General features: G+C 41.7%; 1 protein-coding gene across 7 annotated transcripts in view; it reads right to left on the bottom strand.

Moving 5' to 3' along the window:
- Nucleotides 1-2963: 2963 nt before the first annotated feature.
- Nucleotides 2964-18070, bottom strand: part of esrrb (estrogen-related receptor beta) — a 49673-nt gene continuing 34566 nt past the window's right edge. For all 7 annotated transcript variants that reach the window (XM_086094236.1, XM_086094237.1, XM_086094238.1 and 4 more), the window contains 2 exons: nt 10903-11172; nt 2964-5474 (listed from right to left, as the gene is read on the bottom strand). In XM_086094236.1, the coding sequence (XP_085950362.1) occupies nt 5230-5474; nt 10903-11172 (515 nt within the window). In that variant the 3' untranslated portion in view covers nt 2964-5229. The remainder of the gene's footprint in view (nt 5475-10902; nt 11173-18070) is intronic.

Raw genomic sequence — 18070 nt, forward strand, 5'->3', positions numbered from 1 at the left:
TCGGATACATATCCGTTGTGTAATATGAGTTAAGCAGCAAAATCGACTAGTTTTTATCCATCTCAAGGGGCGGCCATTTTGCCACTTTTGCCACTGTCGACTGAAAATGACATCACAGCTGTTCATCGCTCATGTAACAACCAATCACGGCTCAGCTTCAGAAAACAGGTGAGTCGTGATTGGTCGTTACCTTAGCCCTGAGCAACTGCGATGTCATTTTCAGTCGACAGCAAGTGGCAAAATGGCCGCCGCCTGAGATTGATAAAAACGGCTGGATTTTGCTGCTCAATTCATATTAATCAGAATGTTGTGTTTTATCTCATTCACTGCCATTGACGGCTATAGACATAAAAAATTCATTTTAACTATTTTTATTAGTTTAACATTTTTTTTCCATTTTTGTTAACAAGAGTAAGAAAACCTAGATTTTTTTGGGTACATTTAGAACAGATATAACATTTGTGACTAGTGAAGTCATGCGATTAAACATTTTAATCACCTGATTTTTTTAATAACCTTTTCTTTAAAAAAAAACATTTTAATAATTTATATTTAATATTATTTTAATTTTTAATGTTTTTTTTAAAGATTATTTTTTTTTAATTAGGGGCGTCGGGCGCTTGCAATTTTTAAACGTAATTAATCGCATGACTTCACTAGTTAAGTCACGATTAATCACACCTTTTATATCTGTTCTAATACAAAAAAAAACTAGGTTTTCATACTTTTGTTAACAAGTGGGAAAAAACATTAAACTAGAAATAGTTCAAATGAATTTTTGACGTCTATAGCCATCAATGGCAGTGAATGAGTTAATGCAGTGAATTACTTTTAATACTGAATCAGAGAATTGTTTTTTAGATTTATTAACGTTATGTGTAACTCAGTACATTATTTGTTTGTAAAAATACCAAGTTAAAATACAACAAATGACAGATTTCAGGGAATATTTAATCCATTGATCCCTTATCTTATTGAAAATCTGAATGGACACAGATAATGGCGATTGAATGACCAGAGATAACAAATGTACACCATTGCAATCATGACACACTGTTCAAAAGAACAAAAGAAACACACGTACCCGCTTAGTAATCATCATGGGTGATGGGGGGCGACTGGGGAGGGGGGGCGGGGCAAGTGTCGGGTCTCACCCGGTGATGACAAAGTGATCAACGTGAAGCATGCGTTACCTTTACAAACAGATCAGTGAGCAGTGAACGGGACGGTCAGTAATTACAGTTCCAAAATACATTTGGCAGGAGCGCTGAGGGAGGGAGGTTCAAAAACATGGACGGCTCAGGTTAGGTCACAGACATGTAAAGATGATCAACGTGTGCTGAATCCGAGAAATATGGACAATATGATAATGAGGTAGTAGTCAGCAGGGCGCTGCATACTTTATTTTCAATGTTACTTCGGCAACCTACTGCACTGAAGGCTGATATATTTACACACTTAGCTTGTACTGTAAGACATTTTGACGTTAAACAGTGCCGCTTTACAAGGTTGACAGAAAAAAAGAAAGAAAATCACTTTTTTTTTTTTTTTTTTGCTGGCTAATCATCATCCACTACAAAAGGATTTCTTGGAAAAAAAAAGATTCCCTGTATAACGCAGTTTCATTTAAACAAGCACAAAAGTTTCTTTCCAGTGGAGCAAAGTAAATATAGTTCTTAGTGTGATATACAGGTTACATGTGATTGATTAGAAGGGATTTGGGATCTTACTCATCAGCGGTAGAAATTCCCCAAAGTAAAAGCATGCTTGGCGCACGGTTTCCAGTCTGAAGTGGTCCCTGTTGTATTGCGCAAGTGGACTCACGGGGCTCTATTTTGGTGACCAGCAAAGAAATTGTGACCCAAAAGTCTTGATCGAATTCATCAAAATCGCATTAGACTACCTTGGCGCCAGTTTTAGATGTGGTCCGAGAAGGCGTAATTTTCGACAGACTTCCTTCCACCAAATTCACATTCCGCTGGGCGTATTTTCAAGGGCATACCCTCTCCGCGCCAAAAAACTACCAGCTTCACACAGACTGGTCCAGGATACGCCGTCTACGAAAATAGAGCCCACAGTGTCACTCCACAATAGAGTTGGGGAGGTTGATAAGCTGGCCATTCCTACTATAGCACTATTTTGACCAAAGTATCCTATTTTTTTGTGGCAGCGCTGCCATTTATCACACCGCATCAAACCGCTCAGTCGTACAAACGCGAGTGGCGCTCGCAGACGGCGTAATGGAGCTAAAAGAGAGCCTTACCATCTTTCTCCCAGCTGGGATCACACCTTGTAGTGACACATAGTTGGCTTGCTGTTACCCTCTGGCTCATGCTGACACTTTTGTTTCTTGCATAGCTTGGCCATCCCGCCCGCCCGCATAAGCAAGCTGCTGGCCGATGGTGTCATTCGGCGCCGGCCGCCGTCGGCCGGTGGTGGCACTCGCAGCCCATTTTCAACAAACGTGGCTTTGTTATTGCATAGTCGCCATATGTGTAACCTTTCGCAGCTTATACATGGGCCAGAAGTTCTGCTTTTGTACATGTGAGGAATTAAAATATGTTCTTTGCTTTCCCTATTATTGTGATTTTTTTCAATGACTTCAATTGAATGAGCCCGCCCATCAATATGGAAAATGGCGTCGGTGACATTTGAGCACACTGATGGGCTGCTAGCTAGCGAATCAGTACGAGACACAAGAAACACGTGACAAAAGCTAGCGAACGGCAACGAAAAAGGCATTATGGAGTAAATCAGTGGTGTCCAAACTACAGCACGGGGGGCCATTTGTGGCCCGCCATCTATTTATCAGCGGCCCGCGAAGCAAAAATGGCTCCTTCCACTTTCTGCTCTTTGTCGACGTCTGATGTCTTACTACAGTTTTTGTTCTGAATGTGATGATTTGGTTGCCGTTTAATGCAGGTGTGGAATTGGTCAAGTGGGATACAGGCTACATCAAAATCTTTTAACTATTTGGCTCATCACCTTTAATAGAAAGCTGTTATGCACTTTTCACAAATAAATACAAAATGTAAAAACATATTGCTTGCTTGATTTCAGTGTGTTTAATAATTTAAGGTAAAAATTTAAAAGCGGCCATTGCATTCTTCCATTTTTCTATTGCAGCTTTTAATAAAGGGGAAGTCAACTAAAAGCATTTCTTGACAATAATACGTTATATGTGACTTCACGAGTCTAACATGACATTCTGATTGATATTACATTTTTGGAATATGAGCTACGAGGCAAAATCCAGCCGTTTTTTTTTTCCCATCTAAGGGGGCGGCCATTTTGCCACTTGCTGTCGACGGCCAATCACAGCTCAGCTTAAAAAAAACTGCTGAGCTGTGTAATGGCTGCCTTCTGATATTGATAAAAACTGCTGGATTTTGCTGCTTAACTCATATTCCACGAACGCAATATTAACCAGAATACCGTATTTAGACTAGTGGGGCTGCATAACACATATTATTGTCTATATTTGTTTTTAGTTATTGGGGGGGGGGGGTGACTTCCCATTTAATTAAATGAAAAAAAGTTTGGACACCCCTGTAGTAAATCAATCTTAACTAAATGTTTCTGCTGCGCTGGGCAAGGTCGACGTGTGTATTTTGTCACAAAAACCCGAAATGTGGACGGTACGATAAACGACGACATCTCGGCCATCTTCGGCTGTGTGGCAAGGTTGACCTAGCAACTTGTGAGTTGCGGAAGGTGCGAGTAGCGTAACATTGTGGTGTGTGTGTGCGCGCGCATGCGCGTATCAACTTACTGCCACCTCTATGCGAGTCACACGGCCTCACCCCAATGAAAAAGTTTCTGGCTCCGCCGCCGGCCACTGTGTCAACATGATGGTCGAAACGCGGCCCACGTGCCCGCCGCCACGCAGGGTTAAATATAAACCCGTTGTGAAGTGCTTCTGCACCTGCCGTTTACCTTGGGCCGGTCCAGGCTCTATAAATGCCGACGCAGCTATTTAAAGCCAGAAGGTGTCTAAGATGGCGAGAGCAGATGCTGGCCACCTTGTTCCCAGTGTGTGGGATGACTCCGCCACAGGCTTAAAGGGTTCCAAAATAGAGCGCTTTGACATATGGGCCTCTTGATTGTTTGAACGTGGAATCTCCTGGACTAGTGCCACTCTGTAGAAAGTCTTTGATACCGATGATCAGCTTTCAACCTATAACCTCCGTTGGCTCGGACCCCACCCATTTCCGCAGGCTTAAAAAGGACGCGTTCGGGGCTCGATGGATGACACGGGCGCAAGGGCGGATGATAAAGTAAAGTTTGTTTGAGGGGGGGAAGGAATGGAAACATTTCCGGAATTAATAAAAGAAGCGAACATTCACCCGAATTAAAACTGGCCTCTGTTTGTTTCATTTCCACTAAATTGGCTTCAAAATATCAAAACGCTTGAATATTGTGTACGTGTGCGACGGAACGAAGCAAGCAAGCAGGCACGGCCTTGTGGCGACAGCAGCATTGAAAGGTGAACGTTGAAGGTTGAGCCTGGCATTCCCACACCGTCATTTATTGCTGAACTACAGAAGAAGACTAGCGACTAGTGTAACAGCCTAATGCTAGTTTGGTTAAACACGCCTTCCACTGCGAGACGGATCAGATCACATGGCTCTGGAGAGGTACTGTACTGCACGTCCCGAGGACGTTTGAGCTGTTAACAGTTCACATTTAAGCAGTTCTTTTTTTCTTTTCTTTTTTCTCTCTTCTTCTCCCCTCCCTGCGTACAGAGGGTGAGAGAAAATGGCCACCAATAATCAACAGACTTTAAACTTTGTACACTCAAGCTCCCGGTAATAAACATCGACATGTCCCGGACGGAAACACGTTGGTGTGAATGTCGTTGTCGTCACGTCTGCTGTCTTCAGAATCAATTCAATGAAAGACTTTTCTTGTTACCGGCATCTACTTATTCTGAAGATGCTGAGGGACGCCTGGGACCACCAACAATAAACAAAAGAAATTATTACTGTACATAGTACTTTGTATATATATTTTACATTAATCTTCATTGTTCTTATATTTATATTAATAACCAAGTTTGTTTCTGTTTTTTTGTTTTTTTTGTTTTTTAAACATGGTGTCCAAGTGTTACAGGAGGAGTGAGGTCAGTCCGTCTGTGGTCTACGCCCCCCCCCCCCCCCCCCCCTCCCTCCTCCAAGCACCCTCAGAATCCCGCTTCCGGAAAGTCTCAGTGTAAAGCAGCTCCGAGAATCAGACCTTGGCCTCCAGCATCTCCAGGAAGAGTTTGTGCATGGGCACCTTGCCCTGCACCTTGATGCTATAAAAGTGCTGCACGGCCTTGGTGGCCGTCTGCCGCAGCAAGGGCAGGGTCATGAGCAGTTTTCCCGCCCGCCGCGGGTCCTCCGGGTGCTGGCTGCTCTCGTAGTCCTGCAGGGCCTCGTGCAGAGCGTCCTGCAGCTTCTGGACCGCCTCCATGTCCTCTATGTGCATGGAGTCTGCCGGGGGTGACAAGATGGAAGAAGAGTAAGAAATACGCTTGAATAAACGGGAGGGGATGTGGATTTTGGAAAATCCAACCTCGTGATTGATATGAAGTGCTATCAGTGCAGTGAGGTGAGGTAGGGAACACGTTATCAGTATATTTCAAGCACAGACAGGACAAAGGATGGATCATAAAAACAACAACAACATATGCTTTGTTTTATTTATTTCCTTCCTAACTCTTTGCAGTGCGGCGCAGCTTATTAAAACGGCCTTTGACCACCCACACTGAAAATCAATGTTATCCCCCCCCCCGGTAACAATGGCATGAATCGTGGGGCTAATAGTACACATTAAAAACCCCGTTTGGGAAAGACAGACAATTATTGGGAGATAAAAATGGGGGCTCCGTTAGAGAATTGGGCGCCATAAGCAAGTCTGTGATGAATGTGACACAATTAATTTTCTTGCCTACTTACTCTTTTTGTTACCAGGGAAAAACTTAGTCCTTCTACATCATTCAAAAATGCTTATTTAAATCACACGACTAGGCTGCGGACCAGAAATGAGACATTGTGATTTTCTAGGAATGTTGTATAAGAAATGGGAACATATCGTGAGATATCATAATCACATATAATAATAGCATATGATTAACTCATTCACTGCCAATGACGGCTCTAAACGTAAAAAATAATTAATTGGAACTATTTCTATTAGTTTAACATTTTTTCCCACTTTTGTTAACAAGAGTATGAAAACCTAGACATTTAAAAAAAATAATATATATATATATATATATTTTTTTAAAGAAAAGACTATTAAAAATCAGGCGAGTCAGGCGATTAAAATGTGTAATTTAATGTAATCGCATGACTTCAATAGTTAACTCACGATTAATCACAAATTTTATATCTGTTCTAAATGTACAATAATTTTCTTCTAGGGTTTCATACTCTTGTTAACAAAAGTGGGAAAAAAAGGTTAAACTAATAGAAATTGTTCAAATGAATTTTTGACGTCTATAGCCGTCAATGGCAGTGAATGAGTTAAATTAATTGGATCAAATTTGTTATTTTAGAAGTGTGTATCAAACTGGTAGCCCTTTGCACTAATCAGTAGCCGAGAAGTCGTTCTCACTCTCAAAAAGGGCTTTCAGGCAAGATTTTTACATCTTCAAAGTAGTGCCAAACTATCCTTAACATGCTGGGCAGTGCCACGTGATTTATTCGTTCATTCATTTGAAGTTTTAACAAGTTTCTAACATCTAAGCTAATTTGCCTTTCTTGGCCGGGTTTGCATTTTGATGTTGAAATAAGTGTAATTCTCTTTTGTTTTATGTCAACTGACAATGACCAATAAACAGCTTGAAGGAAGCACACTTTTTCGACAGTTGTGTGAGTGAGAGAGCGAGTACGGTGCCAAAGAATATTTAAAAAATGTGTTTTAATAAATGTTTAACTCATTCACTCCATTTTCATTGGCATTTTGACTGATTTTGCAAGGCCCACAGAATAGTGTGTTCTATTGTTATTAAAACTCAACAAAAGAAAGATTAGATTCTCTTCTTTCATCAGGAAAAAAAATTAATATTTGTATCTGTTTCCGTTTTGCAACAATTAACATTAGAATATAGCTAAGTTTCATCATTATTCATAAATCTGTTTAAAACAGTGGGGAAAATAGCTTTTTGCAACATGGCCCGGTTTGATCTCTTATACTCTGCTGCCACCTGCTGGCCGAATTATTATTATTTTTTTTTAAATAACTACCATTGCTTCAACTGTTTTTTAATGTAGTCTAGCATAAAAAAAACCATAAAGAACGTATAACTACGTTTTTGGGACACTCGTAATATTTAAAATAGAACGTATTTTTACGTTTTTTGGGAGCAAAAAAATATTTATATATATGAGATGTGCCTATATCACAGATTTTCACCTATTCTGGAACATATCCCCTGCGATAAACAGGGTTTGCTGTACTCACACATACTTGGACTCAATTCTTAATGGACTTAATTCAGGTCAAATCTGAGTGGACCACCTGTGCAGTCTTGCGTTCCAAGTACATGTCTGCAGCATCGTGTTACACGCGCCTCTCTCATTGTCGCCTTTTGCTCTGTTGCTATCAGCCCTCACTCCTCTCTCGGGGAGTCTCGGTCGTGGCGCGTCCCTCACTGGCTAACCGTTGTCTGACACCCCAGTGGCGGCGAGTCATTGGCCGCCCCGCACGTCTCACCTTGGCGCCGCGCGTTTGGCCACGTGGGACGATAAAAGGCAAAACAGATTTCCGGGCGGGCCCCGTATTCATTGACTGGAACGAGCGTATTCCCAAAACCTTGAGACATTTTTCACCCCGACGCCTTTCAAGCCCGCCGTGGTGAAATGAAGTAGGTCGTTTGGAAAAGCACAAAGCAAGGGGAGGGAGAGCGGAGAAGAACATCATTATCTTATGTTGGATTTACACTGAAATTGAAAACAGAAAACGCTAATGAGCATTTTTACTTAGATCCCCCCCACACACACACACATTTTACAGTAAACTAGTCAAACTCATTTCAGTCCTTATTTAACGAGACTTTACGGCAATGTTTGAAGAAATGAGAACAGGAATTTTCCAAACCTGACTGACAGCGTAGAAATTAAGTCGATTCTGTTTAATAGCAAAGCTAATCAGTTTGTTACAAATAGGGCTGGGTTTAAACATGTGAATAATCGATATCCAATCGATTTTCCTTTTCAAGCCTGATATCGATTCATAAAACCATGAATCAATTATTTTAATATCTCTTTTCCTCCCCTTAAATTCCTAAAAAAATAGAATTTTAAAGGCCATTTTTTTTGGTATATTACTATTTTCTTGAAATTGACTGTTCGCATTCATTTAAAAGTATGTTCTTACATTTATGAAACACCTGACACTTATTGCACTTTGAGACAATTCAGAATCTTTTTTAATTTTTAATTGACAATTATTGAATTGGAATTCTGAAAATATTTTCATCTCATCCTTGCCGATGTCAATGTTTGTGTGTTACTTTCATTAATAAACTAAATCGTTTAACCAGTTACTGCCTCTGCAAAATTTAATTTGGAATTATTGTTTGTGGAGTTTTTATCATGTCCTTGATATTTAAGAAGAATTGATGTTCCATAATTGATCAATATTGATTAAAGCAAAGTTAATTGAATCGAATCGGGACAATTGAAATAAACTCTTGTGAATCGAAATCGAATCAATTGAGGAAATTAGAAGCGATGGCCAGCCTTAGTTACAAAAGATAAGGAATTTGGATACACAACAAACAAAATAATAAAATGCAGGTTGCTGCATGAAAAACACGTCTGCAGGTAAACTGCTTGGCACAGATATTAGCAAGCCCAGAAAAAAAGCAAGCAGCGTGTCGCGTTTGGAGGAGGGACGGACTTGAAAAAAAAAAAAACAACTTTGAAGAAACAATTTCCCTGCAATCCATCAGTAAGCCCACATCAACGTGATTGATAAACTGCTAATTACAAAATCAATGGCTATGAATTTTCACAGCTGTCAAACAGGGTGTCTCCCAGGAGAATGATTTCCCAGAGACCTTGTTCTAACGTTGCGGACACCCTCCGCTCTGCTGTCTCAAAGCAAATAGCTTGCATCAGCATTTTCATTTTTCAGCCTGGACAAAACAAGGGGGGGTGGGGGGTGGTGGGGGGCGGCCTGGTGACCCAGCGTGCATTGATCAGAGAGGGGGAGGGGGTGCAGGGGTGAGGGGTGGGCGCGTCCTGCCTCCTCAAAAGGAGCCTGTCAATAACAGCGTGGCGTCTTCGCATTTTAACAAACGAGCTCCATCGCCGCCTGATACTCATTCCATTTGACTTAACACATTTTATTGACAGCCACTGTGCTCCTAATGAAATGCTAAATTTATCTCCAGTGGCTGCTGTGCCCTGCGGCTACTGTTATGGAGATAGCGCAGGAGAAATACCACAAGTCGGAAGGTGTTCAATTAAAAAGCTCCTTGCCTTCCATGCCTCTTTCTCGTGCGCTGCCCTTATCTTCTCCCCATCTGTGCGGCTCACGATCCAAACTAAAGGTTACACGCTAAAACTCCGGCAAAAGTGAGAAATGTCATCTGGGAAACTGTTGGCCAATATCTCAGTTTCATTGTGTGGTCAGCATACTCATTGGCCAAATAGGAAATTTGTCAAATCAACTTAATACTTGCTTGGAAATATATTGAAGCCTAAATTCATTTCTCAATGCATTTGAGAGCTTTTAACGCATTTGTGATATGCGGCATGAAGTTAAATATGGTATGGTGTTCGAAACAAGTAAAATACAAAATTGGTATAATTGCAAACTAATTTAAACCTTTTATTTTTAATTTGGAAACAATTATAGAATGCATCAATACTATTTTTTTTTAAAGCACGTGTGCATGCGCGTGTAAGCAAACGGTGGCATGAAATGTTAAAACAAAAAACGGACAAATAATTTACTATGAAATTCTATCCTTAAAAAAAAAATCTGGCCCAAAGCTATACATATGTAACGTACGCATTAGCCAAAATAACATTGGATAAGATCCGTAAAAAAAAAAAAAAAAAAAGAACACTTAAGTACTAATGTGTGTGTGATAGACCCATATCGGCAGGGCCAATTGAATTGAACTGTAGAAAACAACAGGGAGCTATTTGCTTAAGTTTTCAACTTTTTAAAACAGGCTAACGACGCTGGCAGCTCCCTAATCTCTGTGTTAGAATTTTAAAACAATGATGTCTGACTAAATAAAAGAAAAAAAGATAAGAAAAAGAAAAAAAAACTTGTTCAAGAAATATGTTACAATAAATATATGCATAAAGAAATTGAGGATTGGAGTTTGGAATTTTGATGCCAATATTTTTTAACTCATTCACTCCCAGCCATTTTCACTGACGCAACCCTCTTCCCCGGCTGTTTTACTGGATTTTGACAGATTTTGCAAGGCCCACAGAATATTGTGTTCTATTGCTATAATGAAATCATCGAACCTACCAAAGGAAATATTAAACTCTCTTCTTTCATCAGGAGGAAAACAAATTGTATCTCTTTCAGTTTTGCAGCAATTAGCATTAGAATATAGCTAAGTTACATCATTATTCACAAATCTGTTTAAAACACTGGGGAAAATAGTTTTTTTTTTGCAACATGGCCCTGGTTGATCTCTTATACTCTGCTGCCACCGGCTGGCCGTTTTTGTTATAACTACCATTGCTCTTCAGGTCAGAGGCTGCATCAAAGCCTTCTGTATGCTCAAGCATAAAAAACAACAACATAAAAAACATATAAATACGTTTTTGGGAGCATGGCAAAATGTAAAATAGAATGTTTTTATACGTTTTTGGGAACAAATGAGTTAATGAAGGTGATTATTGACTCCATATCGGTCTATCTGTATTGTTAATGGCCCACCTGAGTTGGCGAGAGCGATGGCCTTGAGGGTGACAAACTCCTCCTTCTCCACTTTGAGCTTCTTGCATTTGCGGACCAGCTGCAGGATGGACACGTAGAGGTCGAGCAGGCCCGTCAGCCGCGAGTGCTCCTCGTCCATGATGTAGTCCTCGGCGTACACCAGCTCGTCCTCGTAGGGCAGCGAGCGGAACACGATGCTCAGGATGAGGATCTCCATCCAGGCGCTCTGCAGCAGACTCATCTGGTCTCCCAGAGACAAGGTGGAAAAGCCTGGAAGGACACAAGGGGAGATTTCAATTCAGAACGCAACCGACACTTGAGTGACACTTTCCAATTGTGATATAAAGCATATTAAAAATTAAAGAACTTGTTGTTCAAAAATCGGCTATGATCACAAGTGCCTAACAGAGGCACTCATCGGAAAGCACTGCTTAAATTTAAATGCGCACAGGAAGGTCCTCTTTGAAGCAGGTGTCAGGGTGCTTGAGTGGGCTTTACTGTGGGCGACGACAGTAAATCGGTGCAAAGGTCTGGGATGCACAAAGCCAGGTGGTTACCCCCCTTGTATCCTGTCATACTTGCGCCGGTGAGCCGGGGATTAGCGCTGGGACGAGTTCTCGTTGCAGAGGTTGAGGACGTGACACACGCGTGCGCGTAGGAGGAAGAAGGTGATGAGGGGGGCACGTACACGCAAAGCTTCACAAAGTTAAACAAACAGATGTCAAGCAGGAAAACAAAAACAGAAGCACGGGAAACACGGGCGCTGCCAAAATGCGTGCATAAAAGCACGAGGAAAGTGCAGCGGGTCACATTGACGTTTACTGGACATCAGGGTTATTATAGTTTGGGAATTTTCATTATAGTTAGTTTTGATTTCACTTTGAGTTAGTTTTAATTAGTATTCAGGGCGGCTCTAATAATTTGAGTTATTTCCAAAACGTTTAGTTTAGTGTAGTTTTAGTATTAGTTTTCAATAATAAAAAAAAAGTATTACTTGTATGCAATATTTTATAAATACCATGGTAAAATGAAAAAAGCAACACACTTCTTATCTCGCATTGCGTTTCGGCTGAATTCAATTAAAAAGCAGGCAAGGCGAGCCATTGGAGCCAAAAGTCAAACACACAAAATTGTTAAGACGTAGCTCTTATTACGTATTATTACTGTTAATATCAAAATAAATTTAGCCTACTTAAATCACATTTAAAATCAACCCGAAGGCTCATGTATTAAATTAATTACCAAAGACGAAAACTAAGAATATTTTCACTATAATTATAGCATTAGTTTTGTAAATGTAAAATGTAGTTTCAGATAGTTTATTTTTTATTTTTTTTAAGTATTTGCGTTTTTTTAATTTCGTTAATGGAAATGCTTTATTAAATTTTTGTTTCAGTTATTTTGTTAGTTTTAGTTAACTAAAATAACCTTGCATGCAGTCAATAACACATTCTGAAAACCCAAATATTGGCTATATTCAGATTTTGAAAGCTAAGCTCATGTAAATGCTAAAAAATCTGAATAGACTTTTATTTGGGTTTTTAAAAACTACGCGTATGCTCGGCAGCCATCTTACGCGGCCACTGGCTAAGCGAGCAAAAAAATGCCACAGTGTGTACATACATCCAACCTTAACCTGAATATCGACTGCACGTAAACGTAGTCACTGTTGAAGCCCAGACTCAAGAGAAATCACAAAGTTCTACTACAGCAGCAGCTGGAAGGGCTCAGACTGAATGAGGTGCCTCAAACCACTCAATCACAACAACAGAACCTAAAGTTGCTCTGTGAGAAATTCAAAAGAATCCAAAAATTGCTCATCTAAAACGAGAAAGATCTTAATGTTTATTTCCCTTGATACTAGGCAGCAATAAACTGACAAGGCGCACCCCCCCCCCCCCCCCCCCCCGCCTCTCATGCCTGCAGGCGGCCCATTCTGACAGCATATTAGGCTCTCCAGCTCCACCCACGATTAACATGATTGCTTTTACAAGTTCGTTGTTGCCATGCCACCTGCCGCTGCGTGATTAAGAGGCGATAGATTACAGTATTGACCCTGCGTTTTTCCTGAAAAAACAAATGATCACATTTGGGGGCCGCCACCAGCCCCTGTGTTTATCTGCTCCTGCCCGGGACGACAATGAACACACACACACACACACACACGGAAATAAAAGCCATGATGGGGAAGCAGCAGAAAAAGAACCAGAACCCGGCAGAGTGGTACCTGTGTTCAATTCCCCTTATCGTGGTGATGACCACTGCAGGGGGAGAGCTGCAGGATACATTAATTAAGAGATTGTGATCAGAATGTGCGGGCCTTCACATTTTGAAGGGGAATCAATAGTCGGCAGAATAGAGTGCTAACAGTCCGGCAGGACTGGTCGCAGGGCTGGAGAATTTTCGACCACACAAACAACTGCGGAGAGCACTTCGAGCACGTCACTATTATCAGTGGAAGCAATAAAGCACCGTTTGTAAAAGCCTTTTCGCCATTAAACGTATTTGGGGTGAACGTTAAAATCGTTTGTTGTGTTATTTCCTTGTCTGCATACGTGTCCATTAAGTTGGACAGAATGCGGACCGGCCGGAGAGAAACTTGTCATCCGAGCACAGGCGCCCTCTTGATTGCTGCGTCAGGTTGGCATCGCAATCACAGGCAAAGCTCCGTGGAGCCTTTTAATGGCAAGGGGGGGCTGAAGCGGAACTAAAGCGGCGCCCCCAATGTGACAGCTCGTGTGAAGGCCTCGTCCGGGTCTTGTTGAGGAGGCTTTCCAGTTGCTCTGATACGGCGCGCAGCCCTCAGCCGCATGCACACGGCCCAGCAGCCTACAATTACCTTTGACGCTAAAAGTCCTTACATTTAATCCGCTGTTGTGAGATGGAGAGGTGGTGTTCTCCCGCCGCTCCATCCGTTCTCTTCAGGGCCTAAATTATCGCTCCAAATGGGATCTCGTGTCGTTGCCTTGCCTTTTTTCCACTCAATTTAATCGAGTAATGAAGTGACTTCCCGACTCCGCAGGTCACAAAGCGCTCCGGCCGCCGCTCTCTGAAGGTGGCCCGGTTAAGTGCCGGCAGAGTGGGTGATTTCCTCTAATGAAATATCAATATTTACATCTTCATTTTCAGCCCGCTGCCGACGGTGGGCTTTGACCAAACATGACACGATATTGACCAAATCAGAGAGGCCTGTCTGCACACTTGAAGGCCTTTTTCCACTTCACTGCTGAGTGCATTTAAATGTCCCGCACAGCCAAAAATAATAATGGTAATAACGAAGCACGGCTTTATCTTGTGCATTTCGCTCTGAAAGGGATTCTCATTTTGACGATTACAGGATGCAAAACATGTTCACGACTGACATATTCACTTCCGTCAAGCTTCAAAAGGATGGCGGAGTTAAACTGCATCTTTGCTCAAAACCATCATCGCTTGCCTTTATCTCGCCAGTGGGCCTCGGCGGGAGGGGGGCGGAGCAAACCCACAGACGGCCATCTCCAACCTCTCAGAGATTAATCAGACGACTGGATGGTCCAAAAATGAAATGCTGGAGATTTCTGTTGAGCTGGAGTTCATATTCTATTAATTTATTATTGTTTCCCTCTCCCCGAGGGCCATTAGCGCGGGCAATAAAAAGAGATGTAATTACGAGGCACGGTGGCCCCCTCCAGCTGCAGCCCCCTCGTAACTCACCCTCAATCAGACAACAGAGTGGAGCAGGCGAGTGAGGGACGCTAACAAAAAATGGCAGCAGAGAAAGGGAGCGAAGTGGAGGATAAAAGAGAGGAGAAGATACAGGGCAGAGAGGAGGCAGATAACGGAGCGAGAGCATAAAGTGAAAGAGGACCAAAGCGCAAGGGGGTGGCGGGGGGGGGGGGGGGGGGGGGGGTTAATGGGAGATAGACCGTCATTTTGGCTGGACGGGAGGGGAGGCTGATCTATCATAGCCAGCTATCAGAAGGACAAGCAGGCCCTGAAGACTTGTGCCCGGCAGCAATCTCACCTCAGCCAAGGCAAGTGCTCTCTGGGCTCCAGTTGGAGTCAAACTGCCTCTAACTGGGCCCCAGAGGTTCTGCGCATCTTTTTTTTTCACCACTATATCCTCAAATCCAGCAGAGGGATCGCTCCGTATATATATCAAAGCTCGCCATTTTTGGATGACGCTTAAAATAAAATACACACAGTTGGGATTTGTAAGGAAGTCTCTGATCTGCCAAACTGCGACGCGAGACGTATAAAAACCAATATTGGTGAACGTATTCTACGGTGCTCCAAAAATGTGGGGCTCGTCCAGGATTTAACCTTTATTAGGTTTGCGAATGACAGCTTAGCTTTTTGTGCTTTCAACTTTAGCACCTGTTTTATTTCTGCCTTCTTTCAACATGATAAGCAACTAACTCTTTGGTATGTATTAGATAAAAGAATGCGTGATTTGACCACTACCCTGCAAACATAACTAGGTTGGAGAATTAATACAGCAATCCCAATGACTTGCTGAGCCCAGCATTGGACATTTTTAGCCCTCCCCCGGGATTCCCCTGTCCAATCCCAACAATTAGATATCACTGTGTGGGGTTCCTGAAAAAAAGAAGAAGCTTTTAATCATAGCCATAATTGCACATAATTTATCTGTGCAGCCATGAAGCGGCACCGCCTAATGAGGGGTGATGCAGTGTTGACGGTCTCTTAAAGGCATACCGCCACCATCACAGGACGTTCTGGCGGTTCGGCTTCAGGCACTTTTCAAGATAGACAGAAAATGGAATTTCACACTTGCAGAGTTAAAATAATTTCATAGTAATTCCTAAATGTAAACATTAGATTCAGGATTATGTAATAGTTGATTAGATTAAGGGATTTCTTCTGGTTGGCGATGGTTTTGATTTTAGTGCAGCGAGTAGCAGTATGCTTGGGAGAAGTGGCTATATTTTTGTAGATGGTAGAATTGACATAATCAGGATTTTTGGTGCCGATCACCAGCGATCGCTGATCTGATCTATTTAAATAACTCTTTTACTTTGAAAATGTGTCCTTTGTATAGAGTATCAACAAAAGTATTCTCAAGCATATTTGCCCGTGTTTGACAATCTGTGCTATGCCATTAAAAACAAAAAAACAAAAAAACGAGTGTGATTTAACTATGAAATGTTTATTCGTTAACACATGAGCAGAACATGCAATACATAAAATTACAACTATTGTAAATACAAAATTTGAAACTATTTCAAAGAAGAATCAAGTACTTTTGCCACACAGGGACAGGTAGCTTTGAATAGTTGTATTTCCTTAATAAATAAAAACACCATTTCAAAAATGCATGTGACTTTTACTTGTGTTTCTTTGTTTAACCGATGTTTACATTTAATTGATGATATTAAACATAAAGTCATTAAGTGGTAAAACTATGTAAAAAAAAAAAAAAGAATTTGAAAAGAGGGCAAATGCTTTTTCTCATCACTGTACTGCATCTGTTCAAGTGGATGATGGAATTGGGTCACGTGTCTATTAGAGCGGAAGACACTATTTGAGGTAATACATTTTGAGTTTCAACTGTGACATTGTATTGATGGACATATAAAAAAAAAGATGCATGTGGCGCGATATTAAGATGAATATTTTCAATACAAATACAACTAAATTGAAAAATCACTCCAGCGCAATTCCTTTTTAGTATTCTAAAGGGCCAAACAAAGACGTTGTATGCATGCAGTTCAAGTGTCATTATGATGGAAGTGTACCTGCTTATGTCTCACAGAAAAGAGCTAAACAAACCCCTCCCCCACCCCACCGGGTGCCGGATCGTCCTGACTGTCTGCCCGTCTCTGATACGCTTGCATCCCATCTCAATCTCCCTGTAGCTTCCCCACCTTGCAGCAGATCTTTTCCTGTTCAGGTCTCAGCATGCACCTGATTGCTCAATCTATCTTCATCTCCTGTGTTGAAGCCTACGTCAGAGGGTAAATTGAATATACTAAGAGCTGTCTGTTGATGTCTATATTTAATAAAGTGCACTGATGAGGTGCTGATTTATTGCTGGCCAGTATTCACACTCTATTACAAGGAGATTACGAAGCTTGAGTGGGATCAGGCTGGCAACTCAGTAAGTAGATTTCACCATTTAATGGCAAAGAGAAAACAAGAGCCTTGTGGGGGAGGAGGGGGGGGGGGTAGGTGGAGGGCTACCATGAGGCTAACACGACAACTTATAGCAGGACGTCTCTTTTAGTCTGCATGTTAACAACGGACATGCTCGACGCCTGTCAGTCAATTGAATAGCTGATGAGCTGACGGGTATTACAGAACAAAGTAAACCAAACTAAATCATTAGAATTATGTTTAATTCTAACACAAACATGCAATTACAAATGAAAAGGAATTTACTTTATTTATTTATTTATTTTTTTATTAAAGGACTGCATCAGCCTGATGGGTCAATATACTGTATATTGTCTGGGTCAGAGCAAAAATACATTTTTATTGTGCAGCGGCTGCAGTAGCGTGTCAATGTTTGTTTGTTTGGCCCTACAGCCTTCCGAGAATTCCCAGCTGAAAACACTCCTGCCACGGACGGCGGGCCGAGAGTCGGCAAACACTAAACAACAGGCCCCTCCTGTATATGTCGCATGCATAGCAGAGCTTTTACATATGAGCACATGACATTCCCAATGCGGGTGGGAAAGAATTCAGGGTGGAACGGCGGGAGGGGGGTCAGGGGTCGCACTCGCCTACCGTCACTCCTGAGGAAGGCAGCAATGTCAAAGTAGTAAACAGATTCTGCTGCATGTAGCTGTCAATATACCAAAGTAGCTACATTAAACCTCTGGGACAAATTGAAATGCAGCTTTATGGGATGAAAATGGACAAGATGGGTGGACGGCGGTCTACTATGTATGTCAAAGGTTGTTAGCACCTATAGGAGCAAGTAGCCATCTGTCAGCACCCCCCCCCCCCCCAAAACACGGCTACTAATGACCCTGTCACCCTTAGGCAACAGCCGTGTTAGACTCTACTGCATGCTGCTATTTGGAGCAGTGACACTAGTGACGAGAATATCCACAGTGATTATTAGTTAAACAAATACACACTGTATGGTGACGCGCTACTTGATCGCATCCTGCTAAAATATTGGGGTCTTTTGTGTTTTGTTGGTTGAAATGAGCCTTCCAAA

Source organism: Leptonotus elevatus, chromosome 14 (assembly GCF_054856555.1).
Source record: "Leptonotus elevatus isolate MCC_2025b chromosome 14, RoL_Lele_1.0, whole genome shotgun sequence".
Classification (NCBI taxonomy): Eukaryota; Metazoa; Chordata; class Actinopteri; order Syngnathiformes; family Syngnathidae; genus Leptonotus; species Leptonotus elevatus.